At 37.8% G+C, this 25,687-nt stretch overlaps 1 protein-coding gene and 1 pseudogene across 2 annotated transcripts; both read left to right on the top strand.

Moving 5' to 3' along the window:
* Positions 1-680: 680 nt before the first annotated feature.
* Positions 681-24,106, top strand: KLRF1 (killer cell lectin like receptor F1). Of its 2 annotated transcripts, none has more exons than XM_032271881.1 (6): positions 681-939; positions 10,557-10,655; positions 11,496-11,645; positions 20,354-20,493; positions 20,862-20,974; positions 23,517-24,106. In XM_032271881.1, exons 1-6 carry the CDS (start codon positions 855-857, stop codon positions 23,623-23,625), a joined length of 696 nt encoding a protein of 231 aa, XP_032127772.1. In that variant the 5' UTR covers positions 681-854; the 3' UTR covers positions 23,626-24,106. The 2 variants fall into 2 exon arrangements, with proteins under 2 accessions (XP_032127772.1, XP_032127773.1); XM_032271882.1 differs by having other exon boundaries at positions 20,862-20,992; positions 23,517-23,601.
* On the top strand, positions 16,658-19,834 carry LOC116545333 (annotated as a pseudogene).
* Positions 24,107-25,687: the final 1,581 nt, after the last annotated feature.

Genomic DNA, 25,687 nt, shown 5'->3' with positions numbered 1-25,687 from the left:
GCTTGCTTGTTCACAAAAGATTTTATTTTTCCTTCGCTTATGAAGCTTAGTTTGGCTGGATGTAAAATTCTGGGTTGAAAGTTTTTTTCTTTAAGGATGTTGAATATTGGCCCCCACTCTCTTCTGGCTTGTAGGGTTTCTACTGAGAGATCTGCTGTGAGTCTGATGGGCTTCCCTTTATGGGTAACCTGACCTTTCTCTCTGGCTGCCCTCAGTATTTTCTCTTTCATTTCAACCCTGGTGAATCTGGCGATTATGTGCCTTGAGGTTGGTCTTCTTGAGGAATATTTTTGTGGTGTTCTCTGTATTTCCTGGAGTTGAATATTGTCCTGCCTTGCTAGGTTGGGAAAGTTTTCCTGAATAATATCCTGAAGCGTATTTTCCAGCTTGAATTGATTCTCTTCGTCACATTCAGGTACACCTATCAAATGTAGATTAGGTCTTTTCACATAGTCCCATATTTCTTGGAGACTTTGCTCGTTCTTTTTTATCCTTTTTTCTCTAATCTTGTCTTTTTGTTTTATTTCATGCAGTTGGTCTTCTACCTCTGATATCTTAATCTTTTACAAATTAAGAGAAATTTGTAAAACACCTCGAAAAATATTCAATTCAATATGTGATGGACAGTTGAGAAATTATGTGTTATCTGTTATGGGAAAGCAACTTTTAAGAAGAAAACATTTCCTTTGAGGTTTTCACAAACAAATGAAACTGTGAACCGTCATACGTACTGAGAAAGGACAATTTGAGGTGCTTCTCTGACTAGCAGCAGGTTTAGTATTCTTTCCTCATTTCATATTTTACTTAATAAAACAAAACGTACCTGTATACACACGCATTCACTGATATTGAAGATGCAAGATGAAGAAAGATACATGACATTGAATATACAGTCAAAGAAAAGGAATTCTGCCCAAACATCTCAACTTACATTTAAAGGTATGGAATTTCATTTCATTTTCAATTGGTGTGAATTAACAGTGTAGTTTCCCGTATTCTGTTCTATAGTGTTATTGGACTGTTTCATTATTTGGAGCTTTTCTTTCTCTGTCTTTGTATCTCTCTCTCCTTCTCTTTTAATAATAATAATGATTTAAAAATAACAAACACTCTAACCATTTAAGGAACACCAATTGCAGGCACTATGCAGAGTGTTTTATCTATGTTTCTTCATTTACTCTTACAAAATTCCTATGAGAGACTCTTGCTCCCATTTATCAATGTGGAACTAACACTTACTTGTATTATTTTGTCTGCCATAATTTCTTAAGGACATTCTCTGAGGAAATATGTGCATTCAATTAAAATTAACAATTTCAGATTAGTGAATATTTGGTACCATTCACCTCCTTATCATTCACAGAATATGGCGTTTTAATGCTATTTTTTTTTTCTTTGAGACAGAGTTTCACTACTCTGCCAAGGCTGGAGTGCAATGGCAAGATCTCAGCTCACTGCAATCTCTGCCTTCTGGGTTCAAGCAGTTCTCCTGCCTCAGCCTCCCTAGTAGCTGTGATAACAGGCACCCACCACCACGCCCGGCTAATTTTTTGTAATTTTAATAGAGATGGGGTTTCACCATGTTGGCCAGGCTGGTTTCAAACTCCTGACCTCAGATGATCCACCTACCTTGGCCTCCCAAAGTACTGGGATTACAGGTATGAGCCACTATGACTGGCCTTTAATACTAATTTTTATTTTAACCTCTCAAAAGCTTTAAAATATATTCTTCACCTGGTTAACTCAAAATAAAGTTTATAAGTCAGCAACCAACATTTAAGTTTACTACTTCAAGCATACCTTCCATACATGGTGCAACTCCATCATGCCACCTTAATGTGATATGGCAAAAGAGATAAGCAGACACTAAAGACACAAATAATCGTAGTTATAGAGACTGTCTGTTCTGTTCTATTGCTTTCTAAATGTTTCTCTTTTGATAATTTCACCCATGAAAATATTACCTGTCTCTGGAGTGCTTCTGCAAGTGACATCCATTACTGATATCTTAGAGTTACATACGTGCTATGTATACAAAAATTTACTGCTTCTTTCATGTGAATTTTTACAGATTCCCATATTTTCAAGTCTTTCTTTTTTATACTTAATTTTCGTTTTGTTTTTGGAAACTAGAGACATTAAACCTGAAAGACTACAAAATGTATTGACTTTGCAGCAGACTTTTTTCCACACTCTGTTCATAAATGTCTCTTTGAAGCAAAAATGTGCAGATTTCTAAAATTTTATTTATTTAAATTTATAAAGTTTAAAAAATATAGTAAGATACTTTCAGAGAAATTCACCTGGAATAAATCCAGCTCCCTTAATAATATGGTATCATTTTGTATTTCTGTCTTCTCACTGCTTACTTAGCTATTCTCACTCCTGTTCTTCCAAGTAACTTTATACTACATTATTCAGGCTGACTCACTACAAACAAAAGAAATAAAACAATCTGATGTAGCTTTTACATCTAAATTACTTCCTATTTTGTCTTTTAACTTAGGTAGAATTTATCTTTATGACAGTTTTCTTATGCAAGAACATGATCAAATTAATGTTATTAAGTTTTTGGTCAGTTTTCTTTTTTTTTTTCCCTGTACTGGCTTGGGCATTTGTCGAGTTTCTGTCTGGTATTCTTTCTTTTTGTTTGTTTGTTTGTTAACTATCTATAAGTATGGATTTCTTTCATCTGTGTTTTCACAGTGGTTACTGGATTTTATAGGACACGATTTTAGTATGTTATTTTCATAAATGTGGCTACTATTTTTTGTTCCTGGAATTACGGTATTTTTTCAACCGATTCTTTAGGTTTTACCAAATCTGTACTCACATTATCTTCACATAGTTTTATCTTGTTTTTATAATGTTTCTACCTGTAATTAGAGTATTTTTTCTTCATTAAATTATATATTACCTCTTCATATTAAAAAGTAGTGGAGATTTGAGGTATCTTTCTTTTTCTGGTCTTCAGCAGAAAAGCTTCTTTCAGTTGTCTCAATTGAATAAGATGTTAGCTTCATTACACATAAAACTATTATGTTGAACAAGTATTTATTAATTCCTCTTTTTAACATAAAGGTAGACAATTTTATCAATTTCATTTTTTTTCATTTTTTTTTATTGTACTTTAGGTGCTGGGGTACATGTGCAGATCTTGCAGGATTGTTGCATAGGTACATACATGGCAAGGTGGTTTGCCACCTTCATCCCCCATCATCTATATCTAGTATTTCTCCCCACCCTCCCCACTCCCCACTGTCCCTCCCCTAGCCTCCCCAGCTGACCACAGTGTGTGATGATCCCCTCCCTGTGTCCATTTGTTCTCATTGTTCAATATCTGCCTATGAGTATGAAGAGGCAGTGTTTGGTTTTCTGTTCTTGTGTCAGTTTGCTGAGAATGACAGTTTCCAGATTCATCCATGTCCCTACAAAGGACACAAACTCATCGTTTTTATGGCTGCATACTATTCCATGTTGTATATGTGCCACATTTTCTTTATTCAGTCTATCGCTGATGGACATTTGGGTTGGTTCCAAGTCTTTACTATTGTAAACAGTGCCTCAATGAACATACATGTGTGTGTGTCTTTATAATAGAACAATTTATAATTCTTTGGGTATATATGCAGTAATGGGATTGCGGGGTCAAATGGAATTTCTATTTCTAGGTCTTTGAGGGATCACCACACTGTCTTCCACAATGGTTGAACTAATTTACACTCCCATCAACAGTGTAAAATTGTTCCTATTTCTCCACATCCTCTCCAGCATCTGTTGTCTCCAGATTTTTTAGTGATCGCCATTCTAACTGGTGTGAGATGGTATCTCAATGTGGTTTTGATTTGCATTTCTCTAATGACCGGTGAAGATGAGCATTTTTTCATATGTTTGTTGGCCTCATATATGTTTTCTTTTGTAAAGTGTCTGTTCCTATCCTCTGCCCACTTTTGAATGGTTTTTTTTTTTTTTCTTGTAAATCTGTTTCAGTTCTTTGTAGATTCTGGATATTAGCCCTTTGTGAGATGAGTAGATTGCAAAGTTTTTTTCCCATTCTGTTGGTTGCCAGTTCACTGTAGTGATTGTTTCTTTTGCTGTACAGAAGCTCTGGAATTTAGTTAGATCCCATTTGTCTGTTTTGGCTTTTGTTGCCATTGCTTTTAGTGTTTTAGCCATGAAGTCCTTGCTTATGCCTATGTCCTGAATGGTTTTGCCTGGGTTTCCTTTTAAGGTTTTTATGGTGTTAGATCTTATGTTTAGATCTTTAATCCATCAGGAGTTAATTTTAGTGTTAGGTGTCAGAAAGGGGTCCAGTTTTTGCTTTCTGCACATGGATAGCCAGTTTTCCCAACACCATTTATTGAACAGGGAATCCTTTCCCCATTGCTTGTTTTTGTCAGGATTGTCAAAGATCAGGCGACTGTAGATGTGTGCTGTTGCTTCTGAGGTCTCTGTTCTGTTCCATTGGTCTATGTCTCCATTTTGATACCAATACCATGATGTTTTGATTACTGCAGCCTTGTAATATAGTTTGAATTTGGGCAGCATGATGCCTCCATCCTTGTTCCTTTTGCTTAGGATTGTTTTGGCTATGCAGGTTCTCTTTTGGTTCCATATGAAGTTTGAAGTGTTTTTTTCCAGTTCTGTGAAGAAGGTCATTGGTAGCTTGATGGGGATAGCATTGAATCTATAAATTACTTTGGGCAGTATGGCCATTTTCATGATATTGATTCTTCCCAACCGTGAGCATGGAATGTTTTTCCATCTGTTTGTGTCCTCTCTTATTTCGTCGAGCAGTGGTTTGTAGTTCTCCTTGAATAGGTCCTTTACATCCTTTGTTAATTGTATTCCTAGGTATTTTATTCTCTTTGTAGCAATTGTGAATGGCAATTCATTCTCGATTTGGCTCTCTTTAAGTCTGTTGTTGGTGTATAGGAATGCTTGTGATTTCTGCACATTGATTTTGTATCCTGAGACTTTGCTCAGGTTGCTTACCAGTTTCAGGAGATTTTGGGCTGAGATGATGGGGTCTTCTAGATATACAATCATGTCGTCTGCAAGTAGAGACAATTTGACTTCATCTTTTCCTAACTGAATACTCTTTCTTTTTCTTGCCTAATTGCTCTGGTTAGAACTTCCAATACTATATTGAATAGGAGTGGTGAGAGAGGGCATCCTTGTCTAGTGTCAGATTTCAAAGGAATGCTTCCAGCTTTGGCCCATTCAGTATGATATTGGCTGTGGGTTTGTCATAAATAGCTTTTATTATTTTGTGATACATTCCATCGATACCTAGTTTATTGAGAGTTTTTAGCATAAAGCACTGTCGAATTTTGTCAAAGCCTTCTCTGCATCTATTGAGATAATCTTGTGGTTTTTGTCTTTGGTTCTGTTTATGTGTTGGGTTACATTGATTGACTTGTGTGTGTTGAACTAGCATTGTATCCCTGGGATGAAGCATACTTCATCATGATGAATAAGCTTTTGATGTGCTGTTGCAATCAGTTTGCCAGTATTTTATTGAAGATTTTTGCATCTATGTTCATCATGGATATTGACCTGAAGTTTTCTTTTCTTGTTGAGTCTTTGCCGGGTTTTGGTATCAGGATGATATTGGTCTCATAAAATGAGTTGGGGAGGATTCCCTCTTTTTGTATTGTTTGGAATAGTTTCAGAAGGTATGGTAGGAGCTCCTCTTTGTACATCTGGTAGAATTCAGCTGTAAAGCTGTCTGGACCTGGACTTTTTTTGATTGGTAGGCTTTTAATTGTTGCCTCAACTTCGGCCCTTGTTATTGGTCTATTCAGGGTTTCGACTTCTTCCTGGTTTAGGCTTGAGATGGTGTAAGTGTCAAGGAATTTGTCCATTTCTTACAGATTTACTTGTTTGTGTGCATAGAGTTGTTTGTAGTAGTCACTGATGGTTGTTTGTATTTCTGGGATTGCTGGTGATGGCCCCTTTATCATTTTTCATTGCATCTATTTCCTTCTTTTCTCTCTCTCTCTCTTTTTTTACTTAGTCTGGATAGTGGTCAGATTTGTTGATCCTTTTAAAGAACCAGACCCTGGATTTGTTGATTTTTTTGAAGGATTTTTTGTGTCTCTATCTCCTTCAGTTCTGCTCTGATCTTAGTTATTTCTTGTCTTCTGCTAGCTTTTGAATTTCTTTGATCTTACTTCTCTAATTCTTTCAATTTTGATAATAGGGTGTCAACTTTGGATTTTTCCTTGCTCCTGATGTGGGCATTTATTGTTATGAATTTCCCTCTAGACACTGCTTTAAATGTGTCCCAGAAATTCTGGTACATTGTGTCTTCATTCTTGTTGCTTTCAAAGAACATCTTTATTTCTGCCTTCATTTCATTGTTTATCCAGTCAACATTCAAGAGCCATTTGTTCAGTTTCCATGAAGTTGTGCAGTTCTGAGTTAGTTTCTGAATCCTGAGTTCTAATTTGATTGCACTGTGGTCTGAGAGACTGTTTGTTATGATTTCCATTCTTTTGCAATTGCTGAGGAGTGATTTACTTCCAATTATGTGGTCAATTTTAGAGTAGATGTGATGTGGTGCTGAGAAGAATGTATATTCTGTGGATTTGGGGTTGAGAGTTCTGTAAATGTCTATTAAGTTCACTTGGTCCAGATCTGCTTTCAAGTCCTGGATTTCCTTGTTGATTTTTTGTCTCGTTGATCTGTCTCATATTGACAGTGGAATGTTCAAGTCTCCCACTATTATTGTGTGGGAGTCTAAGTCTCTTTCTAGGTCATTAATGATTTGCATTATGTATCTGAGTGCTGCTGTACTGGATGCATATATGTTTAGAACAGTTAGCTCTTGTTGTATTGATCCTTTTACCATTATGTAATGCCCTTCTTTGTCTCTTTTGATTTTTGTTGGTTTAAAGTCCGTTTTATCTGAGACTAGGTTTGCCATCCCTGCTTTTTTTGCTCTCCATTTGCTTGGTAAATCTTCTTCCATCCCTTTATTTTGAGTCTATGTGTGTCTTTGCATGTGAGGTGGGTCTCCTGAATACAGCACACTGATGGCTCTTGTCTTTTTATCCAATTTGCCAGTCTGTGTCTTTTGATTGGGACATTTAGTCCATTTACATTTAATGTTAATATTGTTATGTGTGAATTTGATCCTACCATTTTGTTACTGGTTGGTTGTTTTGCCCTTTGGTTGGCATAATTTTTTCATTGCATCATTGATCTTTACCATTTGGTTCTTTTTTGCAGTGGTTGATACTGGTTTTCTTTTCTGTGTTTAGTGCTTCCTTCAGGAGCTCTTTAGGGCAGGTCTGATATTGATGAAATCTCTCGGCAATATCTTGTCCATAAAGGATTTTATTTCTCCTTCACTTTTGAAGCTTAATATGGCTGGATATGAAATTCTGAGTTGAAAGTTCTTTTCTTTAAGGATGTTGAATATTGGCCCCCTCTTTTCTGGCTTGTAGGGTTTCTGCTGAGAGATCTGCTGTGAGTCTGATGGGCTTCCCTTTGTGGGTGACCTGACCTCTCCCTCTCTGGCTACTCTTAGCATTTTTTCCTTCATTTCAACCCTGGTGAACCTCATGATTATTTGCCTTGGGGTTGCTCTTCTAGAGGAGTATCATTGTGGTGTTCCCTGTATTTGAATGTTGGCCTGCCTTGCTAGGCTGGGGAAGTTCTCCTGGATAATATCCTGAGGAGTGTTTTCCAGCTTGGATTCATTCTCCCTGTCTTCTTTCAGTACACTGATCAAGTGTAGATTCCACATAATCCCATATTTCTTGGAGGATTTCTTAATTTATTTTCACACTTTTTCCTCTTTGCTTGCCTTCCTATTTCATTTCATTGATTTGATCTTCAATCTTTGATATCCTTTCTTCTGCTTTATCTATTTGGCTATTGAAACTTGTGTATGCTTCATGAAGTTCTTATGCTGTGTTTTTCAGCTCCATCAAGTCATTTATGTTCTTCACTAAGCTGGTTATTCTAGTTAGCATTTCATCAAGCCTTTTTTTCAAGGTTTTTATTTTCTTTATGTTGGATTAGAACATGTTCCTTTAACTCAGAGAATTTTGTTATTACCCTCTTTCTGAAGCCTGCTTATGTCAGTTCATCAAATTCATTCTCCATCCTGCTTTGTTCCCTTGCTGGTGAGGAGTTATGATCTCATGGTGGGGGAGAGACATTCTGGTTTTTGATATTTTCATCCTTCTTGCACTGGTTTCTTCCCATCTGGTTGGATTTATACAGTATAGGTTTGATCTCAGGTAGCTGCTTGGGGAGGCAGCCTTTCCTTTGTCTGCCTGCAGAGGTGCTGTTGGGCTGCCACAGATTCAGTGGAGCTGCTGTGTATTTTTCCTGTCTTATATTTGCTCAGGAAAATTAGGACAGCTTCTGCAATGGCAGCTGCCCTTCCCCCATGCTGAGCTCGTTCATTCCTGGTCACTAACTGATGTTCTGTATGCGAAACTCTGAAGTGAGTTTTTTTAGCCTGCTAGGCTTTGTGGGTGGAGACCCGTCCTGCCATATGGCCTGTTTCTCTGGGTTCAGTTTCCCTTCTTTCTGGGGGGGGGGGGCGGGTAGCTCTGTCCCACCAGCTTTTTGGCTTGCTCAATGTCAGCCAGTGCTTCCACCTAGATCTATGCTGACAGCCCCGGCACCAGCCAAAGTTGCTGTTCTGCCCTGTTCATGCAGCTTGCTGAGGCTTTTCCACCCGGCAAAGATCTCCTGTTCTGTGGGTTGTAGAGGGCTTGGGTGGAGCACTGTGTCTGAACTGAAGTCCCAGAGGAAGAGATCCCCCAGTCCTCCAGTCAGTTGCTTACACCACCTGGGTCGGGCAGTGCTCCACCTTGCCTCAACGTGCCCTATTTGGTTTATATTCACTGTCCAATCAGACCCACAAAATGAACCTGGTACCCCATTTGGAATTGTGGACACCACTCAGCTTCTGCGTCTCTCTCCCTGGGAGCTGTGTCCCAGAGCTGCCTCTTATTCAGCCATCTTGGGACCTCCTCCTAATTTTTTTATGTCTTATGAGATGATGATAGATTTTTCTCTAACTATTGAATAATCTTTATATTCCTAGAATAAACCAAACATGATTATAATATATTTTCGTTGTTGATAATGTATTTAAAATTTTTTATAGACATTTGTAAGACTGATTTTGCTTTTTTCTTTTATTTCTGGTTTTGAGTGGTTAAAGAAAAGGCTTGCGCTTTAACCATTATAAGTTAAACCACTTCCTTACAAAAGAAACACAAGATAATGAAAGTGTTATTTTCTCTGTTATTCAGAATCTTAATATGCCTCAAGAACATACTGTGAAGGTCACCCTGTGGTGCTTATGAGAAATAATTGAGTCCAAGTTGAATTTCAAACGCCTTCCATACTTTTTTTTCCTAATTATTTTTTAAGTTTTAAAATAAATATATAGTATTTTTAACACACATGTTTGATTTCTTGGAATTTATTGCTTATCATAAATATATCAAAAATTCAAAAATAATCTGAGAAATGTGAAGTATTCATTAAATAAATTCTGTTACATTTTATTTTAATATTTTTGACAACGTTATAAAAAGAGAAAACTTGCAAACTATTTATCTAAAGTATCATTCTATAGGGTTCATCACGTGCTTTCTTGACAGGGCTTGACAACTTCAAATGTAATTTCTCTGTTTTCTCAGGTTTAAGGGGTATTTAGAATATAAATTTCAGCATTAACAATGCAATTTGTTGAACAATAAGAATAATTTCAGTTATGATAAAGAATTCTTAACAATTACAGTGATAGATTTGCATAAATTATCTTTGATAAGGACAAAGTGTTTCACATAATATAGATATTAACTTATTCAGTATAACATAATTATTCATGTAATTTCATAAGTAAGTGCCCAGTAGACCTGAATCCTCTGGAAGAGACTCTCTGTCCAATGATAGCAGTTTCTTCAATAATAGTCATTGAACTGGCACTCTTATCTTGAGCCTGGCAGCGTAGGTATATGAAAAATAAAACAGTTCTTAAAAGTTTACCATGTAATAAGAAGATGAAATACTATTCATTTCTTAAGAAGGATTTTAGGTTTTTTTAATTAAAATTGTAGGATACCTGAAGCCATATGGAGTTCTGGTTCATCCTTAGAAAATGAAAAAGACTCAAAGGATTTGTAAATGTTATGTTAATTATTAATTAGAAAGTGTATATTTATGTGGATATCATGCATTATCTATAAATGAATGTGCATATACATGAGTGTGTGGGTCTGTGGTTGAAAAATTATTTGGTGTGTAGATTAAAATTCTTTCTACCAGTTAATAATGTTAAATATTAGCAATTACTTAAGATTTCATATGATATGTATCATACCTTCTGACCATTCAGAGTGTTATCATTATTAAATAAATGTATATGTTTTTCTATCTACTTAGCCTTCATGCTTTTGATTGCCTAATAACCTTTGAAGCCCAAAACGAATATTTTGTACAATCCTATTACTACAACTGCTATTTTATTACTTCCTGGAAACACTTTTCTAAACTAATTCGTGTGATTAATGTCTCAGATTATTCAGTGATGTTGCACTGGTATAAAATCTTACTGGGAATATCTGGAACCATGAATGGTGTTCTGGCTTTGACTTTGATTTCTCTGATCCTGTTGGGTAAGTTAGAAGATCCTAATTTCATAAAAATATGAAAGATGTTTGCTTGTCTCTCACAAATCATTTTATAATAATTCATTCTTCATTACATTAACCAAGATTGAATTAGAAGCTACTGCATGTAAAACTCTATTAGTACACTCCACAGTGCTATGTTAAATATGTAGTAAAACCAGGTAAGTATCCTGTTCTCAAGTGGTATACAGTCTAATACAGAGAAAAGTGTTTGTGTATGTGTGTGTGTGGTATTTGAAACCATTATTCTGTGTTTCTTAGATACTCATCATAGATATAATTTTACTGTTTTAAATATTTTAATACATTTTATCAAAAGTTGTATTTAGTTTGCATTTCCTTTTGGCCAACAAATATTTACTGTGCAACTATAACACTCTAAATATTATTACAAATTCCCCAATTTTTAAAAAACAAAGAATAGCTAGAGTGAGGAATATATATTCCAGTGGGGGAAGCAGGCATTAAGTAATTATGGTACAATGCACTGAATACAGTATTGGAGGTTGCAGCTAAACATTAAGAAAGGATGAAAAGAGCCTATACACTTCCAAGAGACGAAACATGGCTTTATTCACTATGTATTACCAGTTCACAGGAATGTGTGGCATAGAATAGATTCTCACCAAATATGTGTTGTATAAATAAATTTATTGTGTAGTATTGTGAATTCTTTTCATCAGTAGACATAAAAATTTTAAAAAGATCCTAGTGACTCCTTTTATTATTTCTTGTTAAATCATCAGAATAATTCCAATGAATGTGTCTCTGAGACATTCCATAGAGAAGATATTTACCCAATCTTAAAATTGTCCTGTATTCAAGTTTCTCAGGGAATATTGCTAAAATGCCCAAAAGGAAGTCATTCAAATATCACCCAGTGTGAGGATACTGGAGACCTAAAAGTGAATAATGGCACAAGAAGAAATATAAGTAATAAGGACCTTTGTATTTTGAGATCTACAGACCAGACAGGTATGTCTCAGGCTTTGGCTTATCCTAATTTTAATCTTTTGGACTCTTTAAATGTGAAGTCTTATTGAACAGGTATGAAATAGATTAAACTAACAAGTAAATATTTGGTATAAATCTACTTTTATTTTATTTTTTATACTTTAAGTTCCGGGGTACATGTGCAGAATGTGCAAGTTTGTTACACAAGTGTACACATGCCATGGTGGTTTGCTGCATCCATTCCCCTGTCATCTACATTAGATATTTCTCCTAATGTTATCCCTCCCAAATTCCATATCTTTAAACTTGTTGCAGTGGGATAAGAATTCTAAAACAACATAAGAAATAGGCTCTGCCCTCCAGGAGGTTAAAATCAAGTTGATACATATAAATATGGAAAGTTAGTTATTGAAAAGCAGTATGTAAATAGCCATTCTTGTTTGTCACTTATTTATTCTTCTTTTTCTGAAATACAAACTGGATAAAAGTCAATATTTAAAAAATTATTTGTTATGATATTAAACTTAGACTTTTAAGCTTAGAAATCCCAGTCATACAGAATCATTTTGAAAACATAACCTTATATTTCTAAACATCTAAGTTTAACTTTTTAATACTTACCTCGGAGAATTTTGACTTCATTTTATTGTATGAGATAATATTTTATGACTTTCCAGAGAAATGTATAATTACTATCAAAGGATTTTTTTCTAATCTACTGGTTTGTATTGCTTCCTTTATAATATGTAAAAATTTGATATATTTTATCTTCTACTTATTGACACTCTCTTTACTTGGCTTATACATATATAAGTGCCAAACCAATTGAAGTATTGTAGCTTTAATTCATATTTTATTGTCTCTCTATCTGTAATATCTGTCATTATGTTGGGTATCATTGCAATGACACCGTAAAAAAGGTAAGGCAGCTTTAGAGGTAAACATGGGATCATATGCATGTCATTAAACACTAATTAAAGTAGGTATGAATACCATATATTAACTATAATATATTTATTTCATATTCCTTTTGATTTTTTAACTGAGGTACAATTCAAAATGTTGAACCTTTCAAAGTAAATAATTTTATGATGTTTAGAACATTCAAACATTGTGCAACTAACATGTTTATCGAGTTGAAAAACTTTTCCCAGAAAGAAATCCTTTACATACCCACTTGGCAAATCAGTCTCCATTCTCCCTCCCCCTAACCTCTGACAACTACAAACCTTCTTTCAGTTTGTATGGATTTACCTATTCTGGATTTTCATGTAATAGAATCACACAATATTTGGCCTTTGGCTTCTTTCACTTAGCATGATATTTTTAAAGATCATCCACGTTTTATTCCTTTTCATGGCTGAATAATGGTCCATTGTATGTGTATACCTATAAATATACATACGTATATATTTATATGTATCTATATACCTATAAATATTTGTAGTTAGATGTATATCTGTAAATATAGATATGCACAATGTTTGTGTGTGCAGAGCTTAAAGGTCAGCCAGAGGTGAGATCTTAGGACATTTTCAGGTAATTTCTGAGCATGCACTCAGCACAGGGCTTGTGCCCAGCCTTCCAGATTTTCAGGATTACATGGGAGCTTTTCAAAGTCCTTATTCACTGAAACAGCTCCCCAGCTTTTCCCCTCACGCTTTTCAATTAGTCTATTGTTTGTTCCAACTGTTATACCTTGTCTCAGGTGGCAAAAACTAACACATTGGTCTTTGTATCTACAAACATGCTTTGGTAGCCTCGTGGCAGATACCTAAGTCTTCTTTACTGGCAGTGATATCTACTGCTAAAACAATTCAAGGGTCCATGGATGCTCTGGATTTCATAGAAACTCACGAAGGACTCAGTTAAATGCCTGCTAATTCTACAAATAACACCTCTCCTGACTTGAACCAAAATTACTACTGATAGCAAGGCTACCTCTTTGCTAGGCCATACAAACCACCTACAGCCAGGCTCCTGCTTCAGGGTGAGCCCTGAGAACAAGAGAGTTTATATTGGACCCCAAAAGACAAGTGGGTCTCAGGTTGGATAATCTCTGGTAAATTGATCAAACAATTACATTACTTTCTAGGGTTAGATGACAACAGTGACAACCTTCTCCTTAGCTTCTGGAGGCAGTCTTTCCTTCTGCCCCTGCCTCTATATCCATGAGTGGCAGGATCCCGCTCCCACACAGGGATATAGTGAGCATGGAAGCAGGCCTCTTCTAGTAGACATTTACTCTTTCACCACATTGATTGAGGTTGAGTCTCCAAAAAATAAACAATTCTGACTGACTCTGTTAGACACAAAGGCCCAAATTCCCCTTTTTTCCATAAGTTAAAGGGATTTTTCTGGTAGGTGACTAGCTTTGCGGGAAGGTAAATTAAAGGGGCAATTCCCGGCTCAGATATTAAAATTGGCCCCATTTTGCTAAAAGATGCTTTCATCCTGGTTGTCCCTCAACACTATTCCTTTACGCACCCTTGGAATGGACCTTCTCAGTCAGCATGTGATCTCATGGAAAGCTTTTACACTATTGTCAGGCACCACATGGTGGAAAACCATTAATCTTCCCACCAGTGTGAGTGGTAAATACTCCAAGATACCAAGCAAGGCAAAGCACTGCAAGACAGTGGTCTGTTATAGCTGACTTTGGCAAAGGAATTCTAGTCTTTACCATGTTGCTTTTTTTCTTTCTCTTTTTTTAATTGTACTTTAGGTTCTGGGGTACATGTGCAGATCATGCAGGATTGTTGCATATGTACACACATGGCAATGTGGTCTGCTGCCTTCATTCCCCTGTCACCTATATCTGGCATTTCTCCCCATGTTATCCCTCCCCAACCTCCCTACACCCACACTGTCCCTCCCTTGCCCCCCCCAACAGACCCCAGTGTGTGATGCTCCCCTCCCTGTGTCCCTGTGTTCTCATTGTTCAACATCCACCTATGAGTGAGAACAACCATGTTGCTTTTTAACTTCCTGGTATGGCCTATGTTCTAAGCCACTACTAGAGAGTGAAGGCTAACTACGGACTACAGAGAAATAAGAAAAAATATTCCTTTTATTAGAGCACCTCTATTGAATAATTGCTTTAATGAATGGCCTTCAAAACAACATGGGTAAATGGTTTGGGTACAGACTTAGCTAACATGTTCCATTGAGTAAAAATTTTGCAGGAGAATCAATCACAATTTGCCTTCATTTTTACTTGGTTGTTGCTATGGACAGACTTGTGCCCTCCCCCAAATTTATATGTTAAAACTCTAACCTCCAAGGTGATGGCATTTGGAGATGGGGTCTTTAGGAGGTAATTAGGTTTAGATGATGTCAGGAGGATGTGTCTTACTCAGTTTGGGCTGCCGCAGCAAATTACCCTAAAGTAGGTGGCTTATAAACAGCAGATATTTATTCCTCGTAGTTGTAAAGACTGGAAGTCTGAGATCACGGTGCCAGTATGCTTGGGTTCCGGTGAGGGCCCTCTTCTCTGTTGCAGACTGCCAGCTTCTTATTGTAATCTCTCATGGCAGAGAGCAGAATGACTCAAGTTATCTCAGGACTCTTACGGGTACTAATCCCATTCTGATCCTCATCTATTCTTAGCTCCCAAATACCTACCTCCTAATACCATCATATTGGGAGGTAGGATTTAAGCATATGAATTTTGGGGTATGCAAACATTCAGTTCATAAAGTTTTACCTCCGACTTCCAAAATTCATGTTCTTTCACATGTTAAATGGAAAAGACAACACACCAAAAGAGAAAGATATATTCGTAAATTTTGTATCAGATAGGGGTATTTCATTCAGAACACATAAAGAATGCTTATAACTCAAAAACACAATCCAATTTAAAAATAAGCAAAGGACATGAATAGACATGTCTTACAAAAACACTGTACAAAAGGCCAATAAGCACTGGAAAAGATGTTTAATATGATTAGTCATTAGGGAAACGTGAAATCAAAATCATGGTGGAAAGCCACTGCATACCCACCAGGGTGGCTATAATCACACAAAAAGAGCAAGTGTTTTTGGGGGTATGGAAAAATCGCTCATATATTGCTGGTAGGAATGTAAAATTGTATAGTACTGTGGAAAACAGTTTGACAGTTCCTCAAATTATCACATGACCCAACATTCGACTTTTAGGTATATGTCCAATAAAATGGAAGACACATGTCTTTACAAAATTTTGTACATGAATGTTTATAGTAACAATATTCATAATAGCCGAAAGTGGAAGCAGCTCAGTTGCCCATCAGCTGATGAACGGATAAACAAAATGCACCACATACATGTTACGAAATATTCTTACAGCCATAAAATAGAGTGTAGTACTGATGTATCCTACAACTTTTATGAACCTTGAAGCATTGTGGTGAATGAATGAAAAAGCCAGATACAAAAGGCCACATATTGTATGATTTCATTTACACGAAAAGTCTATCACAGTCAAATCCATAGAGACATAAAGCAGGCTAGGGGTTTCCACGGCTATGGGATTAGAAGAGGAATAGTGACTACTTCGTGCTTATATGCAATGAAAACGCTCTAGCATGAGATAGTAGTGATAGTTGTACAACACTGTGTGTTAAAAGCCACTGCATTTATACTTTAAATGGCTAAAATAGTGAATTTTGTGTTACATGAAGAAAATTAATCTTGATAAAAAAATAATTTAAAAAGAGAGAGATTGTAATGGGCCATAAGTTAAAATAGTTATATTGATATTTATGTATATTTTTATATATACCTCACTTTTTCTCAATACTATGCCAAAAAATCTCAATATTTTCCATTTAATTTAATTTAACTTAATTTTAATTTAGGAAAATCAAAGAACTTCATAATATTGCAGTTATAAAGAGGTTGAAAATAAAAAGGTTGAAAATAAATTATCACTCTTGATATTGTTTAATCATTTAATTGTTAATTATTTAATATTAAGAGGGAGAAGGGAATACACATACAAAACTACAGGGAGAGCGATTTTAGAACTCTGTCTTTAATTTGTATTTCCTCTAATGATCAGCGATGTTAACCACGATGAGGTACCAACTCAAACCAGTCAGAATGGCTATTATTAAAAGTAAAAAAACATGCTAGTGAGGATGTGGAGAAAAAGGAATGTTTATACACTGTTGGTGGAAGTGTAAATTGGTTCAGCCCTTATGGAAGACTGTGTGGCAATTCCTCAAAGACCTAAAGAAATACCATTCGACCCAGCAATTCCATTACTGGGTATATACGCAAAGGAATGTAAATAATTGTGTTATAAAGACGTATGCGTATATATGTTCATTGCAGCACTATTCACTACAGAAAAAAACACGGAATCAACCTAAATTCCCATCAATAGTAGACTGGATAAAGAAAATGTTGTACATATACACCATGGAATATTGTGCAGTCATAAAAAAAGATCGTTTCTTTTCAGGGACGTGGATGGAGCTGGAGGCTATTATCCTTAACAAACTAATGCAGGAACAGAAAGCCAAATATCGCATGTTCTCACTTGTAAGTGGGAGCTAAATGATAACACACAGAGGGAAACAACACACACTGGGGCCTACTTGAGGGTGGAGGGTAGGAGGAGGGAGAAAATAAAGAAAAATAACTAATGGGTGCCATAATACCTGGATGTTGCAATAATCTGTACATAAAACACGTATGACACAAATTTACCTATGTATCGAACCTACATGTGTACCCCTGAACTTAAAAGTTAAAAAAACAACTTTGTGTGGATAAATTCTAAGTGATACAAATTATATTTTATCTAATATCTCAAACAGCATTAATGCAACATACATTTTAATTTGTTCGTGCTATTCTAGTCAATATAATAGATATGGCATAAAAAATCCCACTATGTCGGCCCGCGCAGGCCACTGGGCGGCGGCAGGGCGGAGGAGCGCAGGAGCGGGCGCCAGGCCACCGCGCGGAGGCGGAGCGGGCCGCGGCCCGGCGCTTGTCCCCCTGGCGGCCCGGCGCTTGTCCCCCTGGCTGCCCGACGCGTCCCTGCCGCCGCCGTGCGCGGCTCCTCAGGCACCCGGTATCTGGGCAGCAAGATCAGCCGCATCTCCAAGGCGCAGAGCCGCTACGAGGGCATCCTCTGCACCATCGACACCGACAGCTCCACCGTGGCGCTCGCCAAAGTGAGACCGTCCCACAGAGAGGCCTGCTCCCCCCAGAGAAGAGATTTGTGAGTGCATCATTTTCCGGGAAGTGACATCACAGAGATCCCTGCGTGTGAACCTCCGACAGCGCAGCACACCCTCCCGCAGGATCCCGCCGCTGTTCGTCTTCCCCGGGCTCTGCTTCTTCCCGCCCTCCCAGCCCTTTCCGAGGGATGGCGCCCTGTGGCCCGTGGCGGCCGGCTCCTGCTCAGCCAGCAGTAGGCCGCCTCCCTGGGTCTAGAGAAGGTGGTAAGCCCTCCGGCCTCGGCCGCCGCTTCCAGCCCTGGCTCTTCTCCATCTCCACAGCCCGTTTCAGAGCTTGACTTGTCCTCAGAGCCACAGCGGCTCACCGCCAAGGGAGCTGGTTTTCCGCCCATCCCAGTCGGCAAGAGGCTCATGGTGGAGCAGGGCGTCCAGACTGGTTCTGCTGATAACCTGAATGCTAAAAGGCTGTTGTTACCTGGCAAGGGCACCACAGGGACGCAGCTCCATGGTCGTCAGGCCCCCCCGAGCAGCAAGACCACCAGCGATGTAGTCCAGCCGGCAGCTGTGCAAACTCAAGGGCAGATGAATGACGAGAACAGAAGACCTCAGAGGAGGCGACCAGGAAACAGGCGAACGAGGAATCGCTCCAGAGGGCAAAGCCGTCCAACTAAGGTCAAGGAAAACACAATCAAATTTGAGGGCGACTTTGATTTTGAGAGTGCAAATGCCCAGTTCAACCGAGAGGAGCTTGACAAGGAGTTTACGAAGAAACTGAATTTTAAAGATGACAAGGCTGGGAAGGGGGAAGAGAAGGACCCAGCTGTGGTGGCCCAGAGCGAAGAAACGCCGGCCGAGGAAGGCCTTCTGGGGCCCAACTGCTACTATGACAAATCCAAGCCGTTCTTTGACAACATCTCTTCTGAAATCAAGACCAGCTCCAGGCTGACAACGTGGGCCGAAGGGAGGAAGCTCAACACGGAGACCTTGGGGGTGTCTGGGAGGTTTCTTCGTGGCCGCAGTTCTCGGGGTGGATTCCGAGGAGGCAGGGGCAATGGGACCACCCGTGGCAACCCCACTTCCCACAGAGCTGGAACTGGCAGGGCGTGAGGATGTAGTCATAGGCTCCTGCTGCAGTGGCGCAGATATGATTCTCTGTGTCAGCACACAAGGAAAACGCTCCACTTACAAGGAGATGTGGTCACTTTGTTTACAGAGTTTGGAAGATTCCCATACTGCTACTTATGTTTCGGACTTAACTTGGACACGGTCTCAGTTAGAACCACTTGTTTTGGGGAAGTATTCATGGGTAAACCTCTTTGAAGTGTCTTTACCTATGTTTCCTTTAGTTGCGCATAGCCTGATTCTAAGGTTTCCGTATTTTGCAAAAAGGTTTCTATAGCGAAAGCTGAATCCTTACTTTGTGATTTTTTTTTTTAATGACAGCTTTGACTTTTCAAAGTGAAACCAAATCTCATTTGGCAGATGTGGCAGCCAAGTGCATCTCTGTAACCCTGGCCCCTGGTGCTGCTGGCCTGGCACCCCCACTGCCAAGGGTGGGGTCTCAGGAGTCAGGCACGGCCAGCAGAGGTGTGGGAGGAGGTGGGTGGGTGAAGGGCACAGAAGGGGTTGTGCTATGGATCATGTTGTGTAAGTGCACCAAACCACCCTGATGACACCCACAGTAATGTTGTCAAGGTTGGGACTGGACAGGGGTAGGTGGATTAGAAGCACTTGGGAGTAGTGGCCAGTGGCCCCAGATGCGAGCCACGGAGCTGCTGTACAGAGCCTCGTGTCCATAAGCTTCTGGGTCGCAGTTGGACCTTAGGATGAGCCCCTGTGGCGCCTTGGCCCTTCTGTGGTCCCTGCCAGGCTCTGACCTGTGCCAGTCAGTCATTGCTGGACTCTGGCCACACACTTTGGTGTTCTCATCTACTTGGAAATGAGCCAGTCTTTTTTGCAAGGTCAGTTGACCAAGAGCATATTTCTCCTTTGTTGTACATCGTTCTTTTGTGTTTCTGTTTTAAAGGTGGGTGGAGGGAGGGCAGGGTCCACTTTTGAGGTCTACATTTGTTGCATGAGTCGATGGGTCAGAACTTTAATATACACATGCATCCTGAGTGACAGGTCATTTTGTTGAACAGAAGCACCTTGGTAACTAAACCCTTCTAATAGCTACAAAAGCTTTAGTTCTGTATTGATAAAGTTACTGTAAAAGCTTGGGTTTATTTTTGTCGGACTTCATGGCTAAGAATTAGAACATAGCAAGGGGGGATCCTCTGTTGGAGTAATGTAAATTATAATTATAAATAAACATGCAAACCTGAAAAAAAATCCCGTTAGGTCTAGGTTTCCCTTCATCTCGTTAAATTAATTGTCTTAGTCCCCAAACCTTATCATTTGTGTTTTGGCCATCTTCTGAGTCTGGACAATTTGCGATGAATAATTTTACTGTAGCTCAACTCTTGTTCATACAACATATAAGTATTGTCCTCACTGCCAGTTTTCAGAGATGCATATGTAATTTAATTTCATTTTGTTTTCCACATTTCTCTGTAGTACTATGCCCATCAGAATGGCTCAAATACCAAGGAAAGTGTTATTGGTTCTCTAATGAGATGAAAAGTTGGAGTGACAGTTATGTGTATTGTTTGGAAAGAAAATCTCATCTGCTAATCATACAGGACCAACCTGAAATGGTAACTGGCCAGTATCAGGGTTATGGCATTAGTCTTTTTGCAGTTAAAAACAGCTTTCCTTAAATATCTTTCATCTTTGCATTAAGTCACCATTTACCTTGATTATCGAGTTTTGGGCACCCTTAAAATCGGGCATGCCTCACTTCTCATGCTAGATATGGCTTAAATTCATATATTCAACTTGCAATTGTGTGTGTGTGTGTAATATATATATGATATAATGTGTATATAAGTAAGGTATGAATTGATTTGCATAAGAATCCCCATGGAGAGTGCTATTTTTTTTTTGCAGTGAAATTTAAAATCTTCAGTGCCTCTGAATTGCTAAAATATTCTGCTCATTTAGTCCCTCGTTGTCCACATTTCAGGCTTTTATACAGAAAAACCTAAGGCAATCAAACTACGTATGGATTGGGCTTAACTTTACCTCCTTGAAAATGACATGGACTTGGGTGGATGGTTCCCCAGTAGATCCAGAGATGTGAGTCTTTCATAAAAGGCGATCTGATTTATCGTCTATTGTAGAATATGTCTCCAGAATGCACCTCTAGGTCCACCAAATGCAACTCTGAAATAGTTACTGGTACTACAGAATTTGAAAGAATGAAAATTAATTTAGTATTTATAGAAGTAATGATGAATATTTTGATTTGGTTTTTAAAGAAAAAGGATTTGAAAACAATAATGGAGATTTATGATTTTAAAATTTCTTACACTTTATGTAGAAAAGTAGATTGTTGCAGTCTCTCTTTTTTTTTTTAGATGGAGTCTTGTTCTGTCACCCAGGCTGGAGTGCAGTGGCACGATCTCAGCTCACTGCAACCTCTGCCTCCCGGGTTCAAGTAATTTTCTGCCTCAGCCTCCCAGTAGCTAGGATTACAGGCACCCACCACTATGCCTAGCTAATTTTGTTGTATTTTTAGTAGAGACATGGTTTTACCACCTTGACCAGGCTGGTCTTGAACTCCTGACCTTGTGATCCACCCAGCTCGGCCTCCCAAAGTGCTGGGATTATAGGCATGAGCCACCACACCCAGCCGCAGTCTCCTGTTTTTAAAGTTCCTAATGTTTTCTCTAGTCATCTTCAGTAATAAAATAAAACCAGCGTTCAATTTTTGTGTTATGTAATTATCATTATGTTAAAATACAAACAATAAATACAACATAGAACAAGATTATCCAAAAGTCTCTGAACAGATGCATGGAGTTATTGATTTTTAAAGTTCCATCAACATTTTTGTGTGCTTTATTTTATAATAAAATATTTAATTGAAAATATAAATAGTAAAACAGGTGAATTCAAAATCCTATTCCTACGTTAGTAGGCAAGATAATGGTCCCCAAATGTCCACATTCTACTCCCAAAATGTTGTGAATATGTTATTTTATATGGCAAAAGAGCCTTTGCAGGTATGATTAAATGAAGACTCCTGAGATAGGGATATTATGCTGGATTATCCGTGTGGTCCCAATTAAATCACAAGGGTCCCTAGAAAAGGGAGGAAGTAGAATTAGAGTCAGATTGGGAGATATGAAGTGAAACACAGAGATTGACATAATGTGAAAGCACCTCTGTGAGCCAAAGCACGCAGGTGGCCTCTGATTCGTCCCTAGTGCACCCTGAAGGTGACTCTGTAGACATTTTGATTTTAGCCCTGTAGGGCAATCTTGGACTTCTGATATTCATAAGTGTAAGATAATAAATTAGGCTTGTTTTAGGCCACTAAGTTTGTAGTAATTTGTTACAGTAGTGATAGAAAAATAATATATTATTGAATCAACTTAATGGTGCTATTGTGTTGTTTTCCCCTTATTTCTATTTCATTGTTAAATATCATATATTTTCTTTTTTTTTTTCTTTTTTTTTTTTTTTTTGGGACGGAGTTTCGCTCTTGTTACCCAGGCTGGAGTGCAATGGCGCGATCTCGGCTCACCGCAGCCTCCGCCTCCTGGGCTCAGGCAATTCTCCTGCCTCAGCCTCCTGAGTAGCTGGGATTACAGGCACACGCCACCATGCCCAGCTAATTTTTTGTATTTTTAGTAGAGACGGGGTTTCACCGTGTTGACTAGGATGGTCTTGATCTCTTGACCTCGTGATCCACCCGCCTCGGCCTCCCAAAGTGCTGGGATTACAGGCTTGAGCCACTGCGCCCGGCCCAATATCATATATTTTCTATCTGAGTGCACTAAGTCATATAACAAGTGAATAAAAACATTATTTGAAATGAAGTATAAAATTATGGATGTGTGTATATGTGAAGTATAAAATTATGGATGCCTGAGAGCAGAGTTATGTCACTGAACATAATGAAGTTGACAAGCTTGGTTTTGTCCTCATGCCAAATCCATTCCTCACTGCCTTTAGGGTTGAGTTTTAACTCTAGGTCATGCCTAGAAATTTTTGTCCATAATGTTTTCAATACAAAATTTAAATCTAAACTCGGACAAAGTGTATTTTAATAATGTGAAAAATCAGTACTTGTCCTTATCAATTTGGAAGCTTTGATGACCATGCACAGCTTTTCCAAGGTTCTTTCTTGAACCTTTTCCACAGGTCAAACAAATTTATCACAGAATATATCATTAATACTAAATTATTTTATAGATAACTTTGTTAACATTTTTAATATGTTACATTATAAGTAAATAATGCAATAAATATGCAATTTATTATTTAGGTCGTACATAGGTCGATTTGTATATTGAATTATTTACAAACATCAATTCATATAACCGCTGTAACAGTATCATGAAGTATTATTATCATCCTTATACAATCAGATATAAGAAGGCAAAAGAGGTTGTTAAGTGAGCTGTCCAAATGGAGTTAATCTTATTTTTTAATCTAACTGAACCATGTGGGCCAAGAAAAGGAATACTCGAATGGGAATGTGGAGGGAAATTTGTAAAAATGCTTTAAAATTTTGAATTACTTTTTTACTTAATAGAGGATATTAGCAGAAGACACAAATGGATGTCTTCAGCAACAATGATTAACAAAGCATTTATTCTCTCTTCTCCAGATTCTTCATAAAGGGACCAGCTAAGGAAAACAGCTGTGCTGCCATTAACGCAGGCAAAATTTACTCTGAATCCTGCAGCAGTGTTTTCAAATGGATTTGCCAGTATTAGAGTTTGACAAAATTCATAGTGAAATAATCAATGATCACTATTTTTGGCCTATTAGTGTCTAACATTAATTTCCAGGTGTAACATTTTAAAGTGCAGTTAAATGCAAAAATCTCTTCTCCCTTCTCCCTCCATCATTGACATTAGTCTAACCTCAGAGTAACCCCTGTTAGCAAATTAAAATGTACCCTTCAAAATTTTTACTTGATAGTATAAACCGATATGACTTCATGTAATTATATCCAGGATACCTATTCATTGTTTATTTTATGCCAAATGTGATCAAATGATGCCTGTTTTTCCTGTATCTTGGCTTTTTAAATTCTTAATAATGTCCCAAGCAAAATTTCTTGTATTTCTAAGGGCTGAATTATAATGTGGATTTATACATTTCTTACCCTTTTATCAAAGAGAATTAATTTTGTTTCCTGGCTTATGCTACTCTGCACTCGGCTACAATAAACATCCTGAATATTTTCTTAAATAGTAGCACCTTTATTTCTATGATATAAACCCTAAAAGTAGAATTTCTAGGTAAAAGTGTTAAATATGTTGTTTTATATTTTATACAGTTTTTATATGTTGCACTTTTATTTCCAAATTTGAAGCTTTCAAACTTATAGGAAGATATTAGGTGCAGAAAAAGAATATACTGCTTTTCTTGAACTCTTGAGAATTAGCTGCCAAATTGATGCATTTTATTATAACATTCCATTTATTATTTGCTTTTTGTGTATTTTCATCGGAAAAGGGGCCTTCTCCTACATATCCACAATAACATTATAAAAATCAGCAAATGTACATTGATATAGAACTATCATCTAATGCCCAGACTTCCTTCAAGGTTTGCTATTTATCAAAATAATGTTTTTTAGAATAAAAGCATCCCACTCAGAATCAATGTCTGCATTTGGTGACTATATCTCTTTCCTCCTTCAATATAGAAGAGTGCCTGAGCCTTCCTTGACATTCATGACCTTGACACTTTTGAATACTGCACATTGGTTATTTTGTAAAATGTTCTTCAGCTGAAATTTTCTGATTGTTTCTCATGGTGAGATTCAAGTTGTATCTTCTTGGCAGAAATTGCATAGAGGTGACGCAATGAAGCTTTGTTCTATCTGCATCCTTTCAGGTGGCACACAGCTTTATTTGTTCCATTAATGATTACACTTATTTTATTCACACGATTGATACCATTTCTACTTGAATTCACTGTAAAGTTATTATTTTCTCGTTGTAGTTAATTCATATTTGGGGGAGTGACTGAGATGGCCTTAATATTCCCTTCAGCTTGGGGCTAAATTCTTTTTTTTTTTTTGAGACAGGATTTCGCTCTTTCACCCAGGCTGGAGTGCAATGGCATGATCTCAGCACACTGCAACTTCCGCATCCTGCGCTCAAATGATCCTCCTGTCTCAGCTTCTCAAGTGGCTGGAACTGCAGGCATGCACTAGCATGCTTGGCTAATTTTTATATTTTTTGTAGAGATGGGGTTTCATCATGTTGCCCAAACTGGTCTTGAACTCCTGGACTCAAGCGATCTGGACACCTCGGCCTCCCAAAGTGCTGGGATTACTGGCATAAATCACTGAGCCTGGCCTTGTGGGTAATTTCTAAACAGATTTCTTCTCAACTATAGGTCCCTAGCCTCCCTTTTCTTAGAGCATTTACTTTAGCAAACTTATAATTGTAAATGTTTACTCTGCCCCTTTGACATATCAAACTTTTAAAAATCCTCTAACAGATTTTATAACCCGGGAATGTCTTTCTAAAGAACCTGGGAGCCACCCTTTTGAAATGTGTTTCCCAGGGATGTTAGAGCCCCTATTTTCCAGTCTCTGTGGGAGGGAGAAGCCTAACTTCAATGGGACACCTTGCTTCACTTTATAAAACTACCACCTGTCCCAGGATTTGTCAATGTCAAATAAAATATAGAGATGAATCTCTAGGTTTAAAATGTTTTGATTAGAAAGTAAGAATTGTAAATTGGGGCACATATAGCAACTGATAGTCTTAAGTATATCCAAAGAACAAAGAGAAGGGTGGAGGTTTTATTAAAAGG

Source organism: Sapajus apella, unplaced genomic scaffold, assembly GCF_009761245.1.
Source record: "Sapajus apella isolate SASKATOON/1434 unplaced genomic scaffold, GSC_monkey_1.0 scaffold259, whole genome shotgun sequence".
Taxonomy (NCBI): domain Eukaryota; kingdom Metazoa; phylum Chordata; class Mammalia; order Primates; family Cebidae; genus Sapajus; species Sapajus apella.
Note: the sequence above shows the minus strand (reverse complement) of the source record. Positions and strands in the feature narration are given on the sequence as shown.